Consider the following 26,009-nt stretch of genomic DNA (forward strand, 5'->3'; position numbering starts at 1 on the left):
TCTTATGCAATGGTGGTACGGTGAATTGGAAAAGTTCTAAATAACCGATCATTGCTGATTCTACCATTGAAGCTGAATACATCGCCGCCTCTGAAGCTGCTAAAGAAGGCTTCTGGTTCAAGAAATTCATTATAGAGTTGGACGTGATGACATCAGATGCTATAACACTCTACAGCGATAATAATGGCGCCATAGCTCTTGCTAAGGAGCCAAGGTCTCATCAGAAGTCCAAGCATATAGAGCGGTGCTTTCACCTCATACGCGACTATGTTGAGAAGAAATATGTCGAGGTGTAGAGAGTAGACTCCGCGGACAATGTGGCGGACCCGTTCACTAAGCAGCTGAGTCAGCAAAAGATTGAAGCCCACCTTGAGAAGATGGGACTTAGATATATGACCGGTTGGCTTTAGTGCAAGTGGGAGATTGTTAGATGTATGCCCTAGAAGCCAATCTGGCTGACACATTGTTAATTCTAGGGACATAATTTTGTACTTGACTATTTATTATTGAATAAATAAAAGGCATCTTTTTCAGTCATATTATTTATGTGTCTATGAATCGTCCAAGAATTAATGAGATGATGATGCATATTCTTAAGAGTTAAGAATTTGAGCCATGCATCATTGGTGATTAATTTCTAAATGCTCCTGATCGATGGATCATCACGAGGACGGTGATCGATCCGATAAGATCAGTGCACACATCGCTTTCCTTATGGATGGACGAGACTCGAGTCCACAGTGTAGGGACAATGAAGTGATAGTGCAAGTACTTGTTAAAGAACAAGGGTACTGAGCGTGACCAAGACAAGAAGTCACTTGGATGTCTATCCACTCGTCAGTGACTTGCTTGATGTTACAGTAGTGTGACTGGTCCTTTGACCTGCGGTGCTTCGGCTACTCACAGTGAGGTTATTGTAGTTTGACTGCATGTATATATGGTCTCTAGACATACGGGTCTATGCAGTGTAGATTGGCTGCAATAGGTTCACTGTAGGAATAGGGTATGCACCTATATGGAATCTATCGACCTTGGTAGATAAGGAGAGATCCTATGTGATTTATAAGACTGAGTTCGTAAGACCTCAGCCGGGGCAGTAAAAACAGTGGAGAAAGAGTTTTCCATTCTCGAACTTAAGTCGAATAAATCTAGACATATGACAGACGATGGGGTTTGATGAGTTGTCCATGACCTCCGTCCTGTAGGGATCCACGATAGTAGGACTGTATCATACGATAACTGCATCTAGAGGTTAATCATCCATTCTGCTGGGTAGCCACTACATGCTGCTAGGTGTCACTGGTGGATGGTGAGACTCACAGGAAATATCTCGATGATCGATAAACCCTGATGAGTTGAGTTGAAACTGTTCCAACCCATTGAAAGGAGTTTTTAATGATATTGTGATAGAGATTGCAATATATCTCACTACCAGTCAGATAGAACCTATGGGGTCACACACACTAGAAGTATTGACCGATCCGATGGTTGAAATGTGATTATGAATCACGAGTGATCAATCCGATTGATAATCAGTTAAAGAAAGAACAATGGAAATTGATTAATTGGACTTAAAACACGAATCCTACTTGGAGTAGGATTTTTAGAGTCCTAATTGGATTAGGACTAGAATTCCTACTTGGACTAGGATTGGAAGTCCCACTCAGAGTAGGATTCCTACAATCCTAATTAAATTAGGATTTTGAATTCAATTTGGATTCCTACTTAGAATATGATTCTTAGAAGTTCTAATTAGATTAGGACTTCAGATTCAAATACGAGTCCTAATTGGATTAGGACTAAAATTAAATAAGTCCTAATTGGATTAGGACTTCTTAAGTCCTAATTAATTATTAATCTAATGAATTAAGATGACTCCTAATTGGGTTAGGATTGAAGAGTTCAATTGAGTCATGGTTCATTCAAGTTCTAATTGGATTAGGACTTGTATAAAATCCAATTTGGTTCACCCTTAGACTAAGCCTAATTAGATTAGGACTTAGCCACTAGAACCCCCTAATCCTCCTTAGAGGAGGACTAGGGCTAACCAAGAGGAGGGCCGTACGCACCCTCCTCCTTTTCTTCTTTGGTGCGGCAAGACAAGAGGGGCCGGCGCCCCTCTTGGAATATCATCAAGGAGCTCCTAAAAGTTAGGAGCTCCACTTGCTTTATAAAGGGGTATGGGAGGCACCTAGGGCATTAATTCAAGCCCTCTTCTCCCTTGTGCCGTATGCCTCCCTCTCCCCTTTCCTTGGTTCAGTCGCAAGCAAGGAGAAGAAAGAAAGAAGTGTTGGCGGCATCCTCTTCCTCCCTTCCTCCTTCCAATGCATGCAAGGGAAAAGAGGCTGCAAGGCTTGGTGATCTTCTTCCTTGAGTCCACCTTCTTCATCCTCCTTCCTTAGGCAATCAAGGGTTGATTGAAAAGGAGGACATCGGTCATCAAAACAAATCTCTGCAAGGGAGCTAGCACCCCGGGGAGATTGGAGTGTTTGGATCGGTTCTTTGCTTCGTGTGGATACCCGTAGAGGCCGGACGCTTGTGCGGCTTCAAGCGAGCCTTCTTCCAAAACCACGATCATCAGTTTGCGGTGATCATCTATCCGCACAAGGTGAAGGTCTAATCTTCATAATTGTTTTAAAAATTTTTAATTCTAATCTATCTACGAACGGTTTTTAAATAACGTTCATGTGATGAACGTCGATCCCGCTTATGCCTCTTCTGCTGGCATCTGAAAATTTTTAATTTTCTGCGGCATGGGCGGGTTTCCAACAGCACCAACTCGAGATCTATGACTCGTTGCCTAAAATTCAAAAAGTTCTCACCCATTATAGCCATGATATCAGCACTCTGCAAATAAAGAAAAATTAGATAATGACTAAGCCTCTAAAATTAAATTAGAGGAGCATTGCTTGCAGATTACCTAGGCAACCTAAGAACTCAATAGCCCAATAGCAATGACATTCATTGGCTAGCTAGGAGTGAGCATATCATGTGTGATGAATTAAGGAGGAGTCGAGATAATCGCCTCCCCAAGCTGCACCATTGGTTGCGAGACGTTGATCGGAATTGCCAGAGGGTCCATGATAGCTTAACTCTTAGGGCTCGTTTGGTTCGCAGGAAGCATTTTTTCTCCTAGAAATATGATTTCTGAAAAGCAGATTTCTAAAAAGAGGATGCCTGAAAAAGTACTTTTGGCATGTTTGGTTGACCATGAAAAATTGACAGATCTCCAGAGTGCTTATGTTTGGTTGACCATCCACTTTTCTGAAAAAGTTATGTATAATTTCTATTATACCCTTAATAAAAATTAGGTCTTTAATGCCTCTTTAATGTTGAAGAGCCTTTTTGAAAAAAAAATAAAAATGGAGTGATTTTCGACTCATGGAAAAGTAACTTTTCCATGTTTTTTATGTAAAAGTAACTTTTTTATGAAATGTGAGAATCATATTCCCATGGGAACGCAACTTTTCTATCTCTTTTCTTTGAAAACTCCAACCAAATAAGAGGCATCTCATTAGTTTTCCATTGACCACACTTTCTCCCCTTCTTTTTCTGCGAACCAAACGAGCCCTTAGGAGGTGGAGCAACCTTATCCAAAGTCTCAAAGCTCTTCGAGTTAGTGGAGGGAAGACATTAGAGTCTGCATGTGAGGACCCGTGCGGGCGTGTGTTTAGTCCCATATTGGTTATTCGCTGGGTAGATCTTGGATATTTATACAAGATCAAGGAACCCAAATAGTAACTTCCGGCTAGCCATTTCGGGTGAGATCCTGGGTTGTTACAAATGGTATCAGAGCGAACCCAGCCCATAATCTATGTGGACTAGGGGACACTGCAGCACGGATCCATTGGGGCTAACCATAAGCAGATCGTGGTGTTTGTGGTTACATTTGAATAGATTTGAACCCTTATCCTGACGAGGACATCAGGGCTTGAACGGGGGGAGTATGTGAGGACCCGTGCGAACGTGTATTTAGTCCCACATTGGTTATTCGCTGGGTAGATCTTGGATATTTATACAGGATCAAGGAACCCAAATAGTAACTTCCGGCTAGCCATTTTGGGTGAGATCCTGGGTTGTTACACTGCATTCCTTATATAGAGCCTTGAACGACCTAGATTGACTTATGTGATCAACTTTCTAGCCTAATGATTTGTTACATCATACCAACATTCTTCATTAGGTGGTCAACTGTGCCTTCGGGAATTGAAATGAGATTGATCGCCCATCGGAATATTCCCACCAAAAAAATTAATGTTCACCATATGGTACAGAAATGGGGGATGTAATTACTTCCTTCATTTGAATAAAGAGAAACGACTCGGACTCAGAAGTGGGCGTCAAATGTTATAGCAAAAAATGAGCCTGATGATATGGCATGACTATATTTGTTTAACAAAGCTAATGTGGAACTCGGCATAATCAAACCAGGCCTACCTTGACTAATCTAAGAATTGGAATGAGCATATTACAAGCGACTAACCTTCGAGCTCACACATCGCTCGATACAAAGTCCTATAGCTTAGACAGGTAGCTATTTGGCTCGACATCCATCCCGGACCGACTTAAGCTCTTTCACTTCAAGCAACAACTTCCTACTCTATGCGGAAATGCACTCCCCTATCATGCCCATAATTAAAGATTATCATAATGGTTCTAAGTGGTTACAGCGTATCTTAAGGTGCTTATGATGCAGCATATCCTTCGATAGTTATTGCACGACCCTCAAGAGAATCTGGATCTCATGTCTATAGATGGATCTGGAATCGATCTACGAGAGGTAGGCTAATTACTATACTAAGACTCTCTTATCTGTCTTTTCTTCCACACCATTACAAAAAAACCCTCTAGCTGACTTAAGCATCGGAGGGCCTGCGTAGAGCCAACTCTAGCGATTTCTTCGATCTGTTGTTGTCTTTCATATCAACGAAGGGGATCCACGTCAACAGTCTGAAGATCTGCAGCAACAAGAACCTTACTTGGCTATTTTTTATATTTGAAGCTCTTTTCCTATCTTCATCATCAGCATCTATATATGAAAAAGTTTCATGACCCTATGTCATATGTCAAGTATCATATTATATGCAGAAACCAAATAAGAACACAAATTTCAATTCACATGATCAACAACTACAGAATCTTCTTAACAAATATCACATAAGGAATGTGAAACTTGAACACAATTATATAACTAGAACATTATCACAACCATCATCATCACAATCATCATTATAGTTGAGTCTAGAACCTTCCCACTTGAATATTTTGATATTTGAAGCTCTTCTCCTAACTTCACCATCATCCTCAAAACCAACGGATTTTAACACCTCCAATATCTTCAAAATTTTACACCAATTTAATATCACTAGCAAAGCTTCCTTTTGCAAATAAGAGTTGCTTAAACACAACCTTCTGATCATGGGTACAAGAGAAACAATAGTTAAAGCATCCTCAGTGCAGATAGAGCCTGCCATCTTCAGCCCAGAAAAGTTGGGGCAATGAAGGTTTAATTGTGTGAGCACTTGGATGAAGGAACAAGGCTTTGACCCCATCTCTAACCATTCAAGATTCTTCCATTTACCTACTAGCCTAGGGAAATGCTTCTCATCCACTGATGATAGTTTTGGCAAGACAAGAATCTTTACTTTTGGGCACCTGCATAAATTTAATAGCAAACAACTTTAGATTTTGAAAAAAAAATTCTCAATCATGGTCTGAATTATTTATCTTGAATTTCATCCTGCTTTCTATTTAATTATAAAATTTTGTCCCCTAGAAAACTAATCCAGTATCCAACTCTTTGATTGCATCTTTTATGTGGGTAAATGTGGACATTCCATGAAGTATGTTGTAATCAATTTTACATGTTTCCGAAATTATAGTTTTATGAATTCAATGGTCTGTATTTGGCGTTATTGTTTGATATTCATAAAATATCTTTGAAATCATGAAATTAAATCTATACTTTTGAGTTGAAGTTTGGGACTTTCGTCACTATTATCTTATATTTTGTCAACTTTAAATCTCTCCTTTTGACATTCAAACATTCGACGAAATTCTTAACTTCCAAAATCTATAAAAATTATGAAATTGGTTTGAAAAAAGGGAAAAAGGATTTTCTCAAAAAAAAAAAAGATAGAGAAGGAAAGAAAACTAGAATCAAGAACAACAACAGAGAGTTGTACTCACTCATTAGCAGCATAGATCATATCTTCTAGGGTGGCGATGAACCCTGGAGGAAACATGAGCTCGACTACCGATCTTTGGCTGCAGTTAATGGCAAATTTCATGAAACCAGTGAAGGAGAAGCGTTGCAGGTGGTACTCATGCATGAATCGTCCAGCAAACTTGCTCCATGGCATGAAATCTACTTCGCCAAAAGTTCAGCTTGTTCCAGCACTGAGGACTCAGAGAAGCTTTGTGCCATGACTTGCAGACCAGGGCTGCTCCTAAGCTCAGATCCTCCAAACTCAATCTCGCAAACACATTTAGCAAACAGTCTATACCCAAATCCTCCCATCTCCTTCCCTCTTCTCCCATGGCTCAGCAAACTCTTCGGCTTATTTTGCTTAATATAAGGAGAAAAGACTCGTGTGAAATGAAAATGTCCATTCCTACCAACTTGTCTCCAATGTACAAGGAAGTGTCAAGTAAAAAAAAAAAAAAAAAGAGAATTGGTCACTGAGGCTAGCTCATGCGGCTCTTCCCCTTTTCCTGTGTATTTTTGTAATACCTTCATAAGTGGCTTGTTAACTCATGCTGAGTTAAATTGCATTAGCAGTGACATGGTTAAAGATCATTGGGCTTTAACTAAAATAAATGGAGCAGTAGTGGCTCGGCCTAGCTCCTTTTTTTTTTTTTTTTCTTTAGAAGAATCTCTACTCTCCAGGTTGTGCTCCATTTATAAAATATGAGCATATGCCATAACTATTGCAAGTTGCATTGCTTCACCAACCGCAAACTTATCTCAAAAAATGAACAGTATTACTACCAGGAGAGAATGTCGAAGAGCATGAAAGCGTGGAGGTTAGCAGGTCCTACAATGGGTCTGATTTATAATGTTTTGGGCCGGGTGACGGGTTCAGACTATTAAAGATATTAATTAGTATTTACATAAGCTAAACCCAGATCTTTGGGTTGTTTAATGTCAAAATATAAGGGGACTTGGGATAAAGATTGAGATTATAGATTCAAAGTATGGATTAAATAGGGTAGATAGGAAAGTGATTTGATGTTGCAATTAATTGAAATTAGAAGTAATTCGAAGCCCATATAAGTTTGACAAAGTATTAGAAAGCATAGAAAAAGCGTATCAGATTGAAATATAAAGCATAAACCAAGTCTTCTAGTTAGCTAGCGACTTCCTTGACATTTTCTTAAAAAAACTAGCTACACTATTTTGTTAGCCACATAAGCCAGGTCAAAACCTCCAAGCCCAATCACTCAAAACATTTTGCCAAACAATTTACTTCAAATCCTTGCAGCTTCTCCTCTTCCATAACATGATGGTTTGTTTGATGCTTTCTTTCATAATGCTATGAAGGAAGATATCTTTAAAATCTAACACTAAATTTTTCTTCCATGCCACCGCTCCTTCTAAATTCAAGGAAAACTAGGAAGTTATGCACCCGTATGCATGTTTTGGTATACTTTTATATATCTAGTTCTTCTCATATCTTTTTGTTATAAATTTTTTGTTCTAGTGTTGTTCATGGAGTTAGTAGTCCAAAACATGCTCTTGTAAGCCAAATTCATTGATATGTAGTATTATCTACAAAAAGTAAAGATGAACAGATTAAAGAAAATGTCCACTAGCAAAATGCTCATTAAAAGAGCTAGGTGACTCCATTAGAATAAAATCCACGGCACAAGGGATGGTGGTGAGCATGAGGCAAGGATGGGGCATGTTGCTGGAAATTGGACCCAGAGGTGACCACTGGGTGAGAAGGGAGGAGCTCCGTCGTCTGGCAGTGGGTGGCGATCCGTCGGCGGGCGGCGTCCTCCGCGGGGCCTGCAAAAAGTCGGTGGCCGGGGTTTCCGGCGCCGGCCCTCCGATGCCTAAGTTAGAGGGGAAAAGATATATCGAAGAAAAATGTGTCCAGAGTTTTTTTTGTGTCCAACCCCCCTCAAGGTAGAGGGATTCTTCTTTTATAGAGGGGCACTGGGTTACCTGTGATGCGACGGGACCAGGTTGCCGTACGACTGAGCACAACGCATGAATTGGTGCACGATCATGTGAATTAATGTCTCGCCGTAGGGGATGAGGTCAGAGTCAGGGATTTGTCACGGCTGACTAGACGTAGCCGAGTTGACTTGCCGTGGAGGACTGAAGATCCGTAGACAGTAGGAGCCATGCGCATTAATTGTTGAGTAAGCCGGAGGTCTGCGGAGACCAGCGCCTTAATGGTTGAGTAAGTCAGAGGTCTGCAGAGACCATGCGCATTAATTGTTGAGTAAGCCGCTCAAGGCGTGGTCCCAAATCGGGCCGTAGGAGGATGTGACCGCAGTGGGCAGTCGGCGAGTTTGACCTCCGGGGTCGGATGCCTTCCGAGATCGGGTGCTTTCTAGGTCGGGCGTTTTGAGGTCAAGAGCTCCTAGATCAGACGCCTGGTCGGGCGTCAGGTCGGTTGTTCGAGGTCGGGCGCCAGGTCGGTCGTCCGAGGTCGAGTGCTTCCAATCACGTGTTTTTCGGGGGACTTGTATTTTCCTCAACACTACCCTCCGACTTCCGAGTCCGAGCTGCTCGCAAGCTCGGACGTGGGAAGTAATTGCTTTTATTAAAGTGGTGGTGGCTAGGGAGACTTAAATTATGTGTTGCCCAGAGATGGTCACCCAAGAGGGGGGTGAATTGGGTGTTTTAAAACTCTTCGGCTAATTAAAATTAAAACACACAAATATATGAAATAAGGTAATGATAGTGGGATGAGAAGACACAATCACAAACACACGGTTTTATAGTGGTTCGGAGCTTCCACCGCTCCTACATCCACTCCCCAAAGCGCCTTTGGGTATTTCCACTATAATCCAAGATTACAGTACGGTAGTTTTGCGAGTTTACTACCCAACTCGTTGTTTTACACCGGGCTCACAACAAACCCTAAACCCCCAATTTCTCTTAGGCTTGGGACGCCTTTCCCTTGTTCCAAGTCCCTTGACTTGAACAAGCACTACAATCAAAGAGTTTACAAAAGAGAATAAAAGCTCTAAAAAGCAAATATATCAATTATGAACAATTTAACCCGGAAGAATCTTTTTGCCGTTGGAAGCGTGGGAGATGTTGATTCTTCCGATGTGGAGTGCGTAGGATCGAGTGTGAGCTTTGAATCCCGAGCGCACGAGAGCGGTTGAGCTTGAAATCACAAGAGAACCTTGAATGCACTTGATTTCTACACTTTAATGCTCTCACTCTCTTGAACTTTTCTCTCTTGAATAATTTTGCTTTTGGGTTGGTGAAGAGTTGTTGAGAACCACTTAAGAGGTCCCTTTTATAGCCCAAAAAGCAAATATAGCCGTTAGAAACAAAAAGAGAAGGATTTGAAATTCAAACCAAACCTGAAAAGCTGTCAGTCGCGTCCCAGGCGCTCCGGGGACGTCTCTGCTACAGCGAGAGACGTCTCGCCTACAGGATTTTTACTTTTTACTTTATCTGGGGTCGACTCGGCACTTTACGGGGACGTCTCGGCTTGTCTGCACTTTTTGAGTGGGGACGACTCCGCTTGTTTGGGGACGACTCCGCTTCTTTATCTTTGAAAAATATGTCCTCTGGAATTCCCTGAGAGAGTCGACTCCGCTCTTTCAGGGGACGTCTCGGCTTGTCTGCACTTTTATGCATGGGGACGTCTCCGCTATCTCAGGGTCGACTCCGCTTCCTTATCACGGCAGAAACCATTCTCTGGAAAACCCTGAGAGAGCCGTCTCCGCCATCTTGGGGACGACTCGGGAAGTCTCCTTTTTGCTTGCGGGGACGACTCCGCGTACAGCGGGGACGTCTCGCGCATATCCCTTGAAAAACGTCTTTCTGCCGCCACTGAGAGAGTCGACTCCGCTACTGAGAGAGTCGACTCCGCTAACGCGGGGACGACTTGGCAGGTGTCGGGGACGTCTCCAAGTGTGCCAGTTCTTCCTGTTTGTGCCAGAGACGTCTCTGAAACTATCAGGAGACGTCTCGGCTGTCCCTGAACTTTTTCTTTAGCTCAAAATATTCTTCAATAAATTCATAAAAATTATGGGAACTTGCCTAGACATTTCTTAACAATATTCTAAGTAAAACACATGAATTTCTCAATTGAATTGTTAAGATATAATGGAATTTTACTCTAGTGTTTTGTATTCATCAAAATCCATTAGGGGGTCAACAATCTCCCCCTTTTTGATGATGACAAAACACTGAGTATATGCAAAATTTGAAATTTAAACATATACACAGTATTGATCAGATATACAAGTATAATATTTTGATTTGAACTAGATACAATGTGCATCACTCAAATTTCCTTGTGCATAGAATTGTTCTTAAATGATTTTATCATATGAACTGAATTTGAATCAAGTTAGAATGAAATATTGATGCTGAAGATAATTGGAAGCTAGATTCTTTTTGACTCCCCCTTTCTTTTCCAGAAGGGCAATTATCTTAAAAATCAATATTCTTCAATAACCATATCCCTTACAATATTGATACCACCACTCCCCCTTTTTGTCATCAACAATGAAGGGGACAAATTATCCTTAGGTGCTTAAGACTCAATTTATAGTAGAATTCAGCATTCATTTTACTCCCCCTTTGATATTCAGGTTGTGCTCCCCCTGTTTCATATGCTTTGATAAGTTGTGCCAAATTTAAATACTTAATGTATGTTTTGAGATTCTTATGACACATCAAGAGGCACATTCATATTCACAGAAACACATCCACAGAAATGGCAATGTACACACATTTTTCAAAAAGGGATTGTATTCATGTATCATTGTGAGATTTTGAAGTCATTACATAGTCAAAAAGAAGAAATCATTACAGGTATTGATTTCTAATACAAAAGTGTTTCAAAATGGCCTAGGATTTACAAAAAGAAGATCCTACTGGATATCCATCATCGGCGTCGTTCCTCATGGTGCCTACCAGTTGTACTTTGTGCATAAGCCTTACAGGCTGCATCTATGAAACCATTCTTCTCATTGAGCCCTCATTGTAATAGTCGGTGTTTCTTAGGGCCTTTGCAGGTTCATTTGGTGGTATGGGAACCTTGAAGTGTTTAAATATTAAGGTAAAGATCATGCCATAGGGTATACTAAACCTAGAATACCTATGACATTGGGCAATGTAATTTAGCATGAGTCTAGGGAGGTTTAGGGGGATCCCTTGTAGGATATGGTGCATTATAACTAAATCTCGCTCCGAAACAAAATCGAAGCGACCGGTTTTAGGGAATAGGACCCGATTGACAATGCTTAAAAGAAGTCTCATTTCTGCATTTAGGTCCTGGGAGTAGACAACATCAAGAGGGCCGCAGTCCTCTCTTCCTAGAATCAAGTTTAGGGCTATTTCCCTTTGGGGATGTGAGGTCGGTGCCTCACCGTCCTTAGGAATTTGTAGGACAGTGGATAGGACATCCTCATTAATTTCTACCAATGTCCCTCGGACATATGCAGTGTACCCTAAGTCCCCTAAGGCCATATCACTAAACATTTCTCTAACAAGGCCGGGGTAGGTCGAGGTTTTGAGGGTGCAAAGGTGCTCCCACCCTTGGGCTCGGAGTCTCTCTCCAATAGAGAACCCCTCATGATCTAGAAAGGAAAAATCGATGTACCTACCAGTCGTGACTGTGCGATTTGCACAGGAAATCGTCGTGGTTGGCGGAGCAACCGGAGGAGAAGGCGCGGAGGGTTCTTCCCGCCGTTCCTCACCGTCGCCCGCTACTCTAGGTCGCCTCCCACGGGTTGTCCTAGCTTTCTTTGGTGCCATGGATGCTAGGGTTTGCGATTTAGGGCAAATGGAAGCTAGGTTTTGAGGTTGAGAGCAAATGGAGGCTAGGGCTTTCCATTTTGGTCGGGAATGAGGGAGAAAGCTCGAGTCGGCTCGAGCGATTTCGACCTATTTAAAAATTCCTCATTCGGTCCCCGAGACGTCTCGGCGACTAAGGCGAGACGTCTCCCCCTGGGGGGACGTCTCGGTGACTTGCCAAAGACGTCTCCGGCACAAAAAAAATTTCAGACTGCATTTCCAAAATTTTTGTTTAATCACCCTAATCAATCATGATTTCTTTTGATAAACACAGAGTGAATTTGTTTGTGATCCTCCCCCTTAATATTACATCTTATAATGATTTGATAATTATTTTTAACTTATTAATGTTGAAATGAGGAATGTTTGACCAAATTTCGAATACCCATGATATAGGCTCTGAAAATATCTCTATGAAGAGTCCAAGGGAGGGTAACCATCCTCCGGAAAGTCAAGCAGTTCGTCATTTAGCTTAGATGAATTTATGTTTTCACTTATGTTTGCCTTGAGGTGGATTACTAGTTCGAGTAGCAAAGCAATGCAATACAAGTTCAATTCATTTGCTAGGATCATACAAGCTCAAAGCATTCCTTAAGAAATTGAATCTATCTTTACAAAGGGGCTTTGTAAAGATATCAGCTAATTGATTTTCAGTACATACATATTCAATCACCACATCATTTTTCAGCACATGATCCCTAATAAAATGATGCCTAATCTCTATATGCTTTGACTTAGAGTGTTGGACAGAATTTTTTGTTAAGTTGATTGCACTTGTATTATCACACTTAATTGGTATATTGTCCATTTTAATACCGAAGTCTTCAAGTTGTTGCTTAATCCAAAGAACTTGGGCACAACAGCTTCCGGCTGCAATGTACTCAGCTTCAGCTGTGGACAAGGCAACTGAATTTTGTTTCTTGCTAAACCAAGAAACCAAGTTGGTACCCAAGAATTGACATGTGCCACTTGTGCTTTTTCTGTCGAGTTTGCACCCGGCAAAATCAGCATCGGAATATGCAATTAAGTTTATATCAGATTGTTTAGAGTACCATAAGCCTACATTAGATGTCCCTACTAGATATCTAAAAATTCTTTTAACAGCTTGCAAGTGTGATTCCTTAGGACATGCTTGGTATCTAGCACACATACAAACACTGAATAATATATCTGGTCTACTAGCAGTAAGGTAAAGTAAAGAGCCTATCATACCTCTGTACAATTTGCAGTCTATACTTTTACCTTTTTCATCTTTGTCAAGCTTGCAACTTGAGCCCATGGGTGTGCTGATTTCTTTTGCATCCTTTATCTTGAATTTCTCCAACATTTCTTTGATATACTTGGACTGACTGATGAAGATGCCTTCCTCTGATTGTTTTATTTGCAGCCCAAGGAAGAAGTTGAGCTCACCCATCATGCTCATTTCAAATTCTCCCTGCATAAGCTTGGCAAATTCTTGACAAAGACTATCATTAGTAGCACCAAAAATTATATCATCCACATAAATTTGTACAAGCAATAAGTCATTTCCTTTTCTTTTAATAAAGAGGGTTTTGTCCACATTTCCTCTCTTAAATTTGTTCTCAATTAGAAAATTACTTAATCTTTCATACCATGCCCTAGGAGCTTGCTTAAGTCCATACAATGCTTTATGCAATTTATACACATAATCTGGATGTAAGTGATTTTCAAAACCTGGAGGTTGTCCTACATAAACTTCCTCCATTATATAGCCATTTAAGAATGCACTTTTTACATCCATTTGATAGAGTTTAAAATCCATGAAGCATGCATATGCTAAAAGCAGTCTAATAGCCTCTAATCTAGCAACAGGAGCAAAAGTTTCATCAAAATCTATTCCTTCCTCCTGATTATATCCTTTGGCCACTAGCCTAGCTTTGTTTCTTAATACTATTCCATCTTCATCTAGTTTATTTCTATACACCCACTTGGTGCCTATAATTGAAACATTAGGGGGTCTTTTTATTAGAGTCCAAACTTCATTTCTTTCAAATTGGTTTAATTCCTCTTGCATAGCATTCATCCAATTATCATCTTTTTCAGCTTCTTCTAGTGATTTAGGCTCTATTTGTGAAACGAAAGCAAGATAATTACTAGTGTTTCTTAAAGAGGATCTAGTTCTTATACCTTGTGAAGGATCACCAAGGATTAGATCCTTTGGATGACCATGTGCATACCTCCATTCTTTAGGAAGATCTTGATTTTTTGATGGAGGTTGACCTTCTTCATCTTGCTGATTTGTATCTTCCTTGACCTCATCCTCATGTTGTTTGTCTTGTATGGAGAATTCCTTCATTCGGTCTTCAAGTATACCTGCATCACCATCTTCTTCTTTTCTAGAAGAATGTCCATTAGTTTCATCAAAAACAACGTGAATAGATTCTTCAACAACGAGAGTTCTCTTGTTGAAGACCCTGTATGCTCTACTAGATGAGAAATAACCTAAGAAGATCCCCTCATCTGATTTAGCACTAAATTTACTGAGATTGTCCTTTCCATTGTTTAAAATAAAGCATCGACAACCGAAAACATGAAAATAACTTATATTTGGTTTCTTACTTTTTATCAACTCATAAGGTGTTTTCTTTAAGATGGATCTAACTAAAGCACGATTTAAAATATAACATGAGGTATTTATTGCTTCAGCCCAAAAATACTTTGGTAGATCCGATTCGCACAACATGGTACGAGCCATATCTGCTAGTGTGCGATTCTTCCTTTCTACCACCCCGTTTTGTTGAGGTGTCCTAGGTGCCGAGAAGTTGTGATTGATACCATTTTCTTCACAAAATTTTTCAAAATACTGATTTTCAAACTCGGTACCATGATCACTCCTAATTGCTTTTAGTTTAAGATTGAGTTCATTCGAAACTCTATTATGAAACTTAATAAAAGCGGGAAAGGACTCATCTTTATGTGCAAGAAATGAAACCTATGTAAAACGTGAAAAATCATCAACAATTACAAGACCAAATTTCTTACCCCCTAGACTAGCAGTTCTAGTGGGTCCAAACAAATCCATGTGAATTAGTTCTAAGGGTTTTGATGTTGAAACTATGTTCTTAGACTTAAAGGAACTTCTTGTTTGTTTCCCTAATTGACATGCAGCACAAATTTTATTCTTTTCAAAGTCTATTTTTGGTAGCCCTTTGACTAGATCCTTTGTAATTAATTTAGAGATTAAATCCATGCTAGCATGCCCTAACCTACGATGCCATAACCAACTAGTCTCATTGACTTTGGGATTCATGGCTACAAGACATTGGCCATCCTTCATGGTGAGATCATCAAGATCTACCATGTAAATATTTCCATGCCTATGTCCTGTGAGTATGATCTCATTATCAATTGGACTACTAATTATGCATAGTGACGATTCAAATGACACTTTAAAGCCCTTGTCACAAAATTGACTTATACTTAATAAATTATGTTTTAGTCCATTAACTAACAATACATTATCAATAAATGAGGAGGGTGATATGGAGATTTTACCAACACCAATAATTCGTCCTTTAGCATTGTCTCCAAATGTGACTAATCCTCCTTCTTTTGATTCCAAGGTGACGAGGAGACTCTTGTCACCGGTCATATGCCTTGAGCAACCGCTATCAAGATACCACATTCTCTTTTTATTTCCGGCTGCAAGGCATACCTGCAAAATGATCATGTGAAGCTCTTAGGTACCCAAGTTTTCTTGGGTCCTTCGTGGTTAGTGTGGTTGGTTCCCTTAGGCACCCATACTTTAGTTATGTTTTTGGCTTTCACAAATGTACTCTTGTTAGTTTGGATTTTTCTTTGAATACAAGAGTAGGCTTTATGTCCATTCTTTCCACAATGAAAACATGTAGGTTTTTCAGTTTTTACATCTTTTGCTTTTACAAAGAAATTCTTTAGATACTTTTGTTGTTTATTAGTTTTATATCCTAATCCGGCTTTATTGAAAACAGCTCTTTGATTTGAAAGAATGAGATTTAATTTTTCAGAGCTTTGTGTGAATTTTTCAACAATTGGTTTGTACTTATGTACCTCATTCTTGAGATTCAAATTTTCTTTAACTAGTTCTTCCTTATCTTTTTTAAGAGATTCAACATTTTGTGCAAGTGAGGTATTATTATCGAATAGGGATTTTACTTGTAGATTTAATTCCTTAATTAGTGTATTTGCCTTTTCATTTTCAATGTTAAGTTTTGAGTTTTTGAATTCTAGGTCAATAGTGTTAATATTTTTAATGCTCTCCTTTTTATTTAATAGATTTTCAATATCTTCCTTTAGTTTTTGATTAGAGGCTTTTAATTCTTTATTCTTTGCTCCTAACATACCACAATCACCCATAAGTTCTTGAAAAGCCTCATATAATTCTTCTAAAGTAAAATTTATAGTTGGGTTTTGACATACCTCATCGTCTTCAAACGCCATGAAGCACAAATTGGCGGTCTCTTCCTTTTCTTCCTCGGAGGATGATGTGTCACTATCATCCCATGTTGCCTTTAATGCCTTCTTCTTCTCCTTTCCAAAATACTTCTTTTGTTGAGGGCATTTGGAACGAACGTGTCCCGGTCTCTTGCAATCATGGCATATGATTGGGTCTCTTTCTTTTTCCTTTTCTTTTTCCCAATCATTTCTCCCTCCAAATTTCTTTCTTGGGAAAGGTTTCTTTCTTCTCATGAATTTCTTAAATTTTCTTACTATCAAGCCCAAGTCCTCATCTTGGCTTTCTTCTTCACTCTCACTACTCTCTTCTTCACACACACTTGAAGTAGCTTTGAGTGCGATTGTCCTTTTCTTCGGCAACTCTTCTTCATGTTGCTTCATTGTGAGCTCATGCGTCATCAATGAGCCCAGTAGTTGTTCTAATCCCAAAGTGTTGAGGTCTTTGGCTTCTACGATTGCCGTGACCTTTGCTTCCCATGCTTTCGGCAAAGACCTGAGAATTTTACTCACAAGTTCCGGGTTAGTATAAGATTTACCCAAACTCTTTAGACCATTAATTATATCGGTAAAGCGAGTAAACATGCATGTGATGGTTTCATTAGGTTCCATCTTAAACAATTCATATTTGTGAACTAGAATGTTCACTTTGGACTCTTTGACTTGATTTGTACCCTCATGGGTAACTTCAAGCCTATCCCATATTTCCTTGGCGGAACTACATGTAGAGACTCTATTGAACTCATTTACATCTAAAGAACAAAATAGTGAGTTCATGGCTCTAGAATTGAGTTGAGCCATCCTATCATCATTCTCATCCCAATCCTCCTCAGGTTTGGGAACTCGAATGCCATTAACCACATGTGATGGTTCTTGTGGTCCCTTGACTATAACCCTCCACAAGGCATAGTCTTGTGCTTGAATGAAGATTTTCATTCTAGTCTTCCAATAGGTATAATTTGTCCCATTGAAGAGTGGAGGTCTATTGGTTGCTTGCCCCTCGGCAGGAACATTGTTAAAGGGTGTTCCCATCTAGATCTTTGGCTAAGACGGTTAGGTCTTTCAAGAAATACACAGAGCACCTGCTCTGATACCACTTGTTGCCCAGAGATGGTCACCCAAGAGGGGGGTGAATTGGGTGTTTTAAAACTCTTCGGCTAATTAAAATTAAAACACACAAATATATGAAATAAGGTAATGATAGTGGGATGAGAAGACACAATCACAAACACACGGTTTTATAGTGGTTCGGAGCTTCCACCGCTCCTACATCCACTCCCCAAAGCGCCTTTGGGTATTTCCACTATAATCCAAGATTACAGTACGGTAGTTTTGCGAGTTTACTACCCAACTCGTTGTTTTACACCGGGCTCACAACAAACCCTAAACCCCCAATTTCTCTTAGGCTTGGGACGCCTTTCCCTTGTTCCAAGTCCCTTGACTTGAACAAGCACTACAATCAAAGAGTTTACAAAAGAGAATAAAAGCTCTAAAAAGCAAATATATCAATTATGAACAATTTAACCCGGAAGAATCTTTTTGCCGTTGGAAGCGTGGGAGATGTTGATTCTTCCGATGTGGAGTGCGTAGGATCGAGTGTGAGCTTTGAATCCCGAGCGCACGAGAGCGGTTGAGCTTGAAATCACAAGAGAACCTTGAATGCACTTGATTTCTACACTTTAATGCTCTCACTCTCTTGAACTTTTCTCTCTTGAATAATTTTGCTTTTGGGTTGGTGAAGAGTTGTTGAGAACCACTTAAGAGGTCCCTTTTATAGCCCAAAAAGCAAATATAGCCGTTAGAAACAAAAAGAGAAGGATTTGAAATTCAAACCAAACCTGAAAAGCTGTCAGTCGCGTCCCAGGCGCTCCGGGGACGTCTCTGCTACAGCGAGAGACGTCTCGCCTACAGGATTTTTACTTTTTACTTTATCTGGGGTCGACTCGGCACTTTACGGAGACGTCTCGGCTTATCTGCACTTTTTGAGTGGGGACGACTCCGCTTGTTTGGGGACGACTCCGCTTCTTTATCTTTGAAAAATATGTCCTCTGGAATTCCCTGAGAGAGTCGACTCCGCTCTTTCAGGGGACGTCTCGGCTTGTCTGCACTTTTATGCATGGGGACGTCTCCGCTATCTCAGGGTCGACTCCGCTTCCTTATCACGGCAGAAACCATTCTCTGGAAAACCCTGAGAGAGCCGTCTCCGCCATCTTGGGGACGACTCGGGAAGTCTCCTTTTTGCTTGCGGGGACGACTCCGCGTACAGCGGGGACGTCTCGCGCATATCCCTTGAAAAACGTCTTTCTGCCGTCACTGAGAGAGTCGACTCCGCTACTGAGAGAGTCGACTCCGCTAACACGGGGACGACTCGGCAGGTGTCGGGGACGTCTCCAAGTGTGTCAGTTCTTCCTGTTTGTGCCAGAGACGTCTCTGAAACTATCAGGAGACGTCTCGGCTGTCCCTGAACTTTTTCTTTAGCTCAAAATATTCTTCAATAAATTCATAAAAATTATGGGAACTTGTCTAGACATTTCTTAACAATATTCTAAGTAAAACACATGAATTTCTCAATTGAATTGTTAAGATATAATGAATTTTACTCTAGTGTTTTGTATTCATCAAAATCCATTAGGGGGTCAACATTATGCCGGCGCTCCGCGTGCTTCGGGGTGCTTTTAATGAGGGAAGAGGGGGCGACGCCCTTTCGTCCTTCGAGATCATTTCATGTAGCAGGCTCATGACGGGGCTCCAAGATCCGACGGGACGGTGCCTCGATTCCGTATTCGAGGCCCCCGCCCAGAATAAATGCACTACTTCGGCTTTCGGAACCGACACGTGGCGTAATCCGGACGGAAGGCGGGTTTTAGCTCTGCCGATCTGGGCCGTCGGGCGGGTCTATATAAATCTCCGACTTCACCCTAGAAAGGTCTTGCTTGTTTGTCATTGCTGCCATCCTTTCTCTTTCTTCTGGTTGCGACTGAGCTCTCCCGGCGGTGTTCAGAGGCGATTTCCGGCGACCCCATAGTAGGTCGTTTTCCCACATTGGCTCGGAAGTCCTTTTCTTTTCTTTAAATACCTGCTTTCTTCCCCTTCTTCGTTTTCCCACATTGTATCTCAGTTAGCTGGGTCACATTCTCCTGAATAGTGTCAAGCTTGAAGATTAAGGCATTTGCAAGCCTTTCCGCACCTTGACTTTGCCTTCCAAGCTCCTCTCTGATGCTGTCTCGCATCTGTCTCGTGTCTTCCTTAATGGCTTAAAGGCTCAAATACTGACTCTGGACCAAGTTCCTCATGTGAGACATCTCCTCTCTAACCTCTGCGATCATCATAGATACGACTGCTGTGGAGGGGATGACATCAGTGGAAGGAGCACTAAGTGGACCTCACAGCTCTCTCACTATCTCATCTCTCAGCTCCCGGAGCTGCTCAGGGCTGATCCTGACCTCTAGGTGCTGCTGAGGTGGTGGAGCTGTAGATGGTCCAGCTGAAGTGGATGGTTTAGTTGGGAATGAGGGACCAGAAGTGGATGAAAAAGTGGGAGGAGCTGTGTAGTGGTCCTGGTCATGGTCAGGGCTAGGTGAATGGTGAGTAGTAAGGTCAGATGGTGTGGATGAAAATGTTCTCCTAACCCAAACTCCCTCTACTTTATGGAAGCCCATTCTGTGAAGAGTCCCCTCACCCATATGATCAGTGTGCCTGAGGGAGCGTGTGGGTTCTCCCTCAAGGATAGGGACCTCTAATTTCCTAAAAATAAGTGTAAAGAGCATACCGTAGGGAAGACTTAGCCTAGGCTTATCTAAGGATTCACAGAGATACCTATAGATTAGCTTTGGAAAGTTTAGGAGAATGTCATGTAGAATGTAGAACATCAATGCTCGGTCCTTTTCTGAGACAAAGTCAAAACGACCAGTCTTAGAAAAAAGGGTCCTAGATATGATGCTCAGAAGGAGTCGCATTTCAGCCGAAAGCTGATTTGCAGACCTCCTCTATGGGGGATTGGGGTGGTCTCCCTAAAATGGCCTTAAGGGCCTCTGTCCTGTCTGTGGGATGTGTGGGAGCGATCCCATCGCGAGACAAGTGGAGGACCCTAGCAATGAGATCTTCTGAAATGAGAATGGGGACATTGGCTACTACCCCTTGGACACCACCGCCACCCCTTGTGACGGTCCCATAAAATTTCCTAACTAACCCTGGATAGGTAGGGAGGTCAAGAGAACAAAAATATTCTAAGTTTTGGGCTCTAAGGTGATGCCCTAGGTTGTACCCTTCCCGGGAGAGGAAGTCAAAGTTGACTTGTCTCCCGATAGAGACAACCCTCCCAGCGCACGGTTGCGAGGGAACCATCCTCGGTGGAGAAGGAACCAGAGGTGGTGGCCTCACGGGTTCATTTCTCGCCTTGGACCGTCTCTCGGCGCCGCTCGCGGAGAGATGTCTCTTTCAGCTTGGGACAACTGCTTTCCTAGGCATTTTTGACCTAATATGGAAGGATGGGCTCGAAGGACGGAAGAAAATAAGGAAGAAATGACGGAAAAAAGATCGGGGACGATGTAGGAGACGACTCTAGGTTTTTGAATAGTGGCGGCCGAGAATAGAAGTGGAGAAAAGGATATTTCACTTAGGGTTAAAAGTCGGATTTCCGACCTCGAGTTGACTCCGGTAAGTCACGAGTCGACTCGACCTCAAGTCGACTCGACCTCAAGTCGACTCCTAAATATGCGCGAGTCGACTCCGGTAAGTCGCGAGTCGACTCGACCTCAAGTCAACTCCTAAATATGCGCGAGTCGACTCCTCCACGAGCCGACTCTAAATCTATTCGAGTCGACTCAAACTCTAGCACACGCTTAGTGTCTTAATCAATTCTACTTAAAATGTAAGAAATGTAGAAATCCTTAGAATTTATACAATGATTTGATGATTACTGATGTGAAATCCTATATCCAACATAAACTAATCATCAAAATTAATGAATTATAGGGGAGTATCAGTCGAATGGATCAATCACTCCTAATCCTCTTCTAAGAATACAAAAACAATCTTCACTTAAAGGTTTTGTGAAGATGTCAGCAAGTTGATCATCAGTACACACGAATTCAAACACCATATTACCATTTAATACATGATCTCTTATGAAGTGATGTCTTATCTCAATATGTCTAGTTCTTGAGTGTTGAATTGGATTTTTAGTTAGATTTATGGCGCTTGTGTTATCACAGTTTATGGAAATCTTATTTTGTTTAATGTCATAATCTTCAAGTTGTTGCTTAATCTATAAAATTTGAGCACAATAACTCTCGGCAGCAACATATTCGGCTTCAGCCGTAGATAGTGCAACCGAGTTTTGTTTCTTGCTAAACCATGAGATCAAGTTTTTCCCTAAGAACTGACACGACCCGCTAGTGCTCTTTCTATCAAGTTTGCAACCAGCAAAATCGGAATCAGTGTATCCTACTAGGTTTATATTTGATTCTTTAGAGTACCATAATCCTATATTTTTTGTTCCTATTAGATATTTAAAAATTCTTTTTACTGCGATTAGGTGTAATTCCTTAGGATTAGATTGATACCTAGCACACATGCATACACTAAACATGATATCAAGTCTACTTGCTGTAAGACATAATAGTGATCCAATCATACCTCTATACAGTTTTTGATCTACGGACTTACTTGATTCATCTTTGTCTAACTTGCATGATGAGCTCATGGGAGTCCCAATTGATTTGTTTCCATCCATATCAAACTTCTTTAGCATTTTCTTAATGTACTTAGCTTGATTGATGAAGATTCCCTCCTTAGATTGTTTGATTTGAAGTCTGAGAAAGTAGTTCAATTCTTCCATCATGCTCATCTCAAATTCACTCTGCATTAATTTAGCAAATTCTTCACAAAGGCAATTGTTAGTAGCACCGAAAATAATGTCATCTACATAAATCTGCACTACCAGCTTATCTTTATTTTTCCTTTTCAAGAATAGGGTTGTGTCAACATTTTCTCTAGAAAATTCATGGTCTAATAGAAATTTACTAAGTCTTTCATACCATGCTCTAGGGGCTTGTTTTAGACCATAAAGTGCTTTGTTCAATTTGTAAACATGATTGGGGTATTGATGATTTTCAAAACTAGAAGGTTGTTGCATATACACTTCCTCATTAATATACCCATTTAAGAAAGCACTTTTTACATCCATCTGAAATAATTTAAAGTTTTTGAAACATGCAAATGCTAGCAACAATCTAATTACCTCAAGTCTAGCCACAGGAGCAAAGGTCTCATCAAAATCTATACCTTCTTCTTGATTATATCCCTTTGCCACTAGTCTAGCCTTGTTCCTAATCACAACTCCATTTTCATCAAGTTTATTTTTATACACCCATTTGGTTCCAATTATTGAGTAATCAGAGGGTCTTTCAACTAAGTCTCATACTTTGTTTCTTGTGAATTGATTAAGTTCCTCTTGCATAGCATTTATCCAATTTACATCACTTTCAGCTTCATCAAGGTTTTTAGGTTCTTGATGTGAAACACATGCAAGATGATTATTTAAGTTTCTAAATGAGGCTCTAGTTTTAATGGGCTGAAATGGATCATCTAGGATTAACTCTTTAGGATGACCGTGAGCATACCTCCAAGCCTTAGTAAGTCCATGTTCAGCCATTACCTCTTGACTTGTTGAGCCCTCTTCAATTTGCTTTGGTTCATCTTCTTGTATGATCATGTCATCCATCTTTTCTTCAATTATTCCTACATCATCGTCAAATGCTACTCTCTTGCTGGAGGAAGCATCATTAGACTCATCAAAAACAACATGAATGGATTCTTCAATAATAAGGGTTCTTTTGTTGAAGACTCTATAAGCTTTACTTGATGTAGAGTATCCCAAAAATATACCTTCATCAGATTTGGAATCAAATTTACCTAAATTATCTTTGTCATTATTGTGAATGAAACATCTACACCCAAACACATGAAAGTAGTTTACTTTGGGCTTTCTATCTCTCCAAAGTTCGTAAGGTGTTTTCTTTATAATTGGTCTTAATAGAACTCTATTTATTATATGACATGATGTGTTAATGGCTTCTCCCCAAAAATATTTTGGGAGGTCACTTTCACACAACGTAGTCCTAGCCATTTTCTCTAGGGTTTTATTCTTTCTTTCCACAACACTATTTTGTTGTGGTGTCCTAAGTGTAGAGAAATTGTGAGTTATCCCTTTTTTACTACAGAATTCATCAAATAAATGATTCTCAAACTCAGTTCCATGATCACTTTTAATTGCTATAACTGAACTATTTTTTGTATTTGTTACCTCTTTATGGAACTTTTTAAAAACTGAAAATGCCTCATCCTTATGAGCTAAAAACATGACCCAAGTGTATCTAGAGTAATCATCAACTATGACAAGTCCATACTTGTTTCCACCAAGCCTTGTAGTCCTAGTTGGTCCAAAAAGGTCCATGTGAAGTAATTCAAGGGGTCAGTAGTACAGACATAATTTATGGATTTAAAGAAACTTCTAGATTGTTTGCCAAATTGACAAGCTTTACAAATTTTGTTTTTCTCATATTTCAGCTTTGGCAAACCAATCACAGAATCTCGTTTAACTAATTTAGATAAGGTATCCATGCTTGCATGACCTAATTTACGATGCCATAACCAACTTGCCTCACTAAGCTTAGTATCCTTAGCTACTAAGCAGTGGCTGTTTTTAGCAAGATCATCAAGATCTACTACATAAACATTTCCACGTCTTAGTCCTTTGAAAACTAAACTATTGTCAGTTGAGTTGGTTATGATGCACATAGATGGCTTAAACAATACATCAAAGCCTTTATCACACAGTTGATTAATGCTAAGTAAATTGTGCTTAAGACCATCTACAAGCCGAACATTATCAATAAAAGTTGAAGGTGTGATTTGTATCTTACCAATACCCATGATGTGATCTTGGTTATTATCTCCAAAAGTCACCGCACCTCCTTTCTTAGATTCTAGGGTGAAGAATTGCTCCTTGTCACCCGTCATGTGTCTTGAACAGCCACTATCCAAGTACCAAGAGTTTTTATTGACCTTGGCTGCAAGACACTCCTACACAAGAAAATCATACAATCTTAGGTACCCAAGTTTTCTTGGATCCTTCAAGGTTAGTTATATTAGTTCCTTTTGGAACCCAAACCTTTTTAATTTTTTTTTTAGTTTTTGTTTTTCTATGGTCACATATGTTAGCTTTATGTCTTACTTTTCCACAGCAAAAATAGGTTATATTTTTAGTTTTACTTTTTCCAGCTTTTACAAAAACGTTTTTAAGAAACTTTTGCTTATTCTTAGGCTTATACCCTAAACCAGCTCTATTAAACACAGCTTTTTGACTATTAAGAATCATCTCCAATTTTTCAGAACTATATGTAAACTTTTTTACAATAGGTTTGTATTTTTCAGGTTCTTTTGTTAAGTTCAGTTTTTCTGCTTTTAGTAAGCTTAAGTCTTTTGTAAGATTATCTTTTATAGTTTGATTATTGTTTTTATATTCTGAAATCTCTTTAGTTAATCTTTGTTTGTCTTTAATCAAGGTACAGTTCTTTTGAGTTAATAAATGGTTGCTTGTTTTAAGTTCTAAGTTTTCTTTAACAATGGAGTCCTTTTCCTTAATTAGACTATCATTTTTATGGCTATAAGATTTATTAGTCAACCTCAAATCTTTGTTTTTAAGAGTTAAGGATTTATACTCATCCATTAGTTCATTAAAGGCATCATACAATTCATCAAAAGTAAACTCTAACTGAGTTTCAGATGTTACCTCATTATCATTTGCCATGAAGCAAAGGATGGCTTTTTCTTCTTGTTCCTCTTCCGATGATGATGATGATTGATCGAAATCTATCAAGGTGGAGACAAGAGCTTTCTTCTTCTTGAGTTTGTAGCTCTTCTTCAGCAAGGGACAGTCAACTCTGAAATGTTCCGGCTTCTTACATTCATAGCATCCAATTTCCTCACTTTCTCTTTTCTTACCTTTATCCTTGTTGAAGGAACTTGAGGGACCTCTCCTCTGATGTAAGGACTTCTTCCAGTTGATGAATCTTCTGAACTTTCGCACGAGAAGAGCCTCTTCTTCATCTCCCTCATTGTCTTCTTCTTCACTGCTGCCACTACAAGATAGTTTCTTGTTAGAAGAAGTGGATTTGAGGGCAATTACCTTTTTCTTATGTGAGGATTCTTCTTCATTATGTTGTTTCATTGTGAGCTCATACGTCATTAGGGATCCAAGAAGCTCCTCTAGTGGCATCTTGTTCAAGTCTCTTACTTCTTGGATTGCCGTGACTTTGACTTCCCAAGACCTTGGTAACGAATGAAGAACTTTCCTGACAAGATCAGTGTTAGTATAACTTTTGCCAAGGCTTTTTAGGCCGTTGACAATCTCAGTAAAACGAGTAAACATGCAAGAGATGGTTTCATTTTGCTCCATTTTAAATAGTTCATATTTATGAACTAACATGTTAATTTTAGTTTCTTTAACTTGATTTGTGCCCTCGTGGGTCACTTCAAGTCTATCCCATATCTC

General features: G+C 40.0%; 2 protein-coding genes across 2 annotated transcripts; both read right to left on the reverse strand.

Annotated features, from left to right (window-relative positions):
* Nucleotides 1-5,183: 5,183 nt before the first annotated feature.
* LOC148702220 (F-box/LRR-repeat protein At3g48880-like) lies at nt 5,184-7,144 on the reverse strand. Its single transcript, XM_088706179.1, has 3 exons — nt 6,353-7,144; nt 6,190-6,267; nt 5,184-5,679 (listed from the first exon to the last, which is right to left on the reverse strand). Exons 1-3 carry the CDS (start codon nt 6,538-6,540, stop codon nt 5,184-5,186), a joined length of 762 nt encoding a protein of 253 aa, XP_088562305.1. The 5' UTR covers nt 6,541-7,144.
* Nucleotides 7,145-15,001: 7,857 nt separating this feature from the next.
* On the reverse strand, nt 15,002-18,387 carry LOC148702221 (uncharacterized). The gene has a single exon (XM_088705351.2). It carries the CDS (start codon nt 17,483-17,485, stop codon nt 15,689-15,691), a length of 1,797 nt encoding a protein of 598 aa, XP_088561477.1. The 5' UTR covers nt 17,486-18,387; the 3' UTR covers nt 15,002-15,688.
* Nucleotides 18,388-26,009: the final 7,622 nt, after the last annotated feature.

Source organism: Phoenix dactylifera, chromosome 10 (genome assembly GCF_051530095.1).
Source record: "Phoenix dactylifera cultivar Ajwa chromosome 10, Ajwa_hap1_PhDact_Kaust_v1.1, whole genome shotgun sequence".
NCBI classification, from domain to species: domain Eukaryota; kingdom Viridiplantae; phylum Streptophyta; class Magnoliopsida; order Arecales; family Arecaceae; genus Phoenix; species Phoenix dactylifera.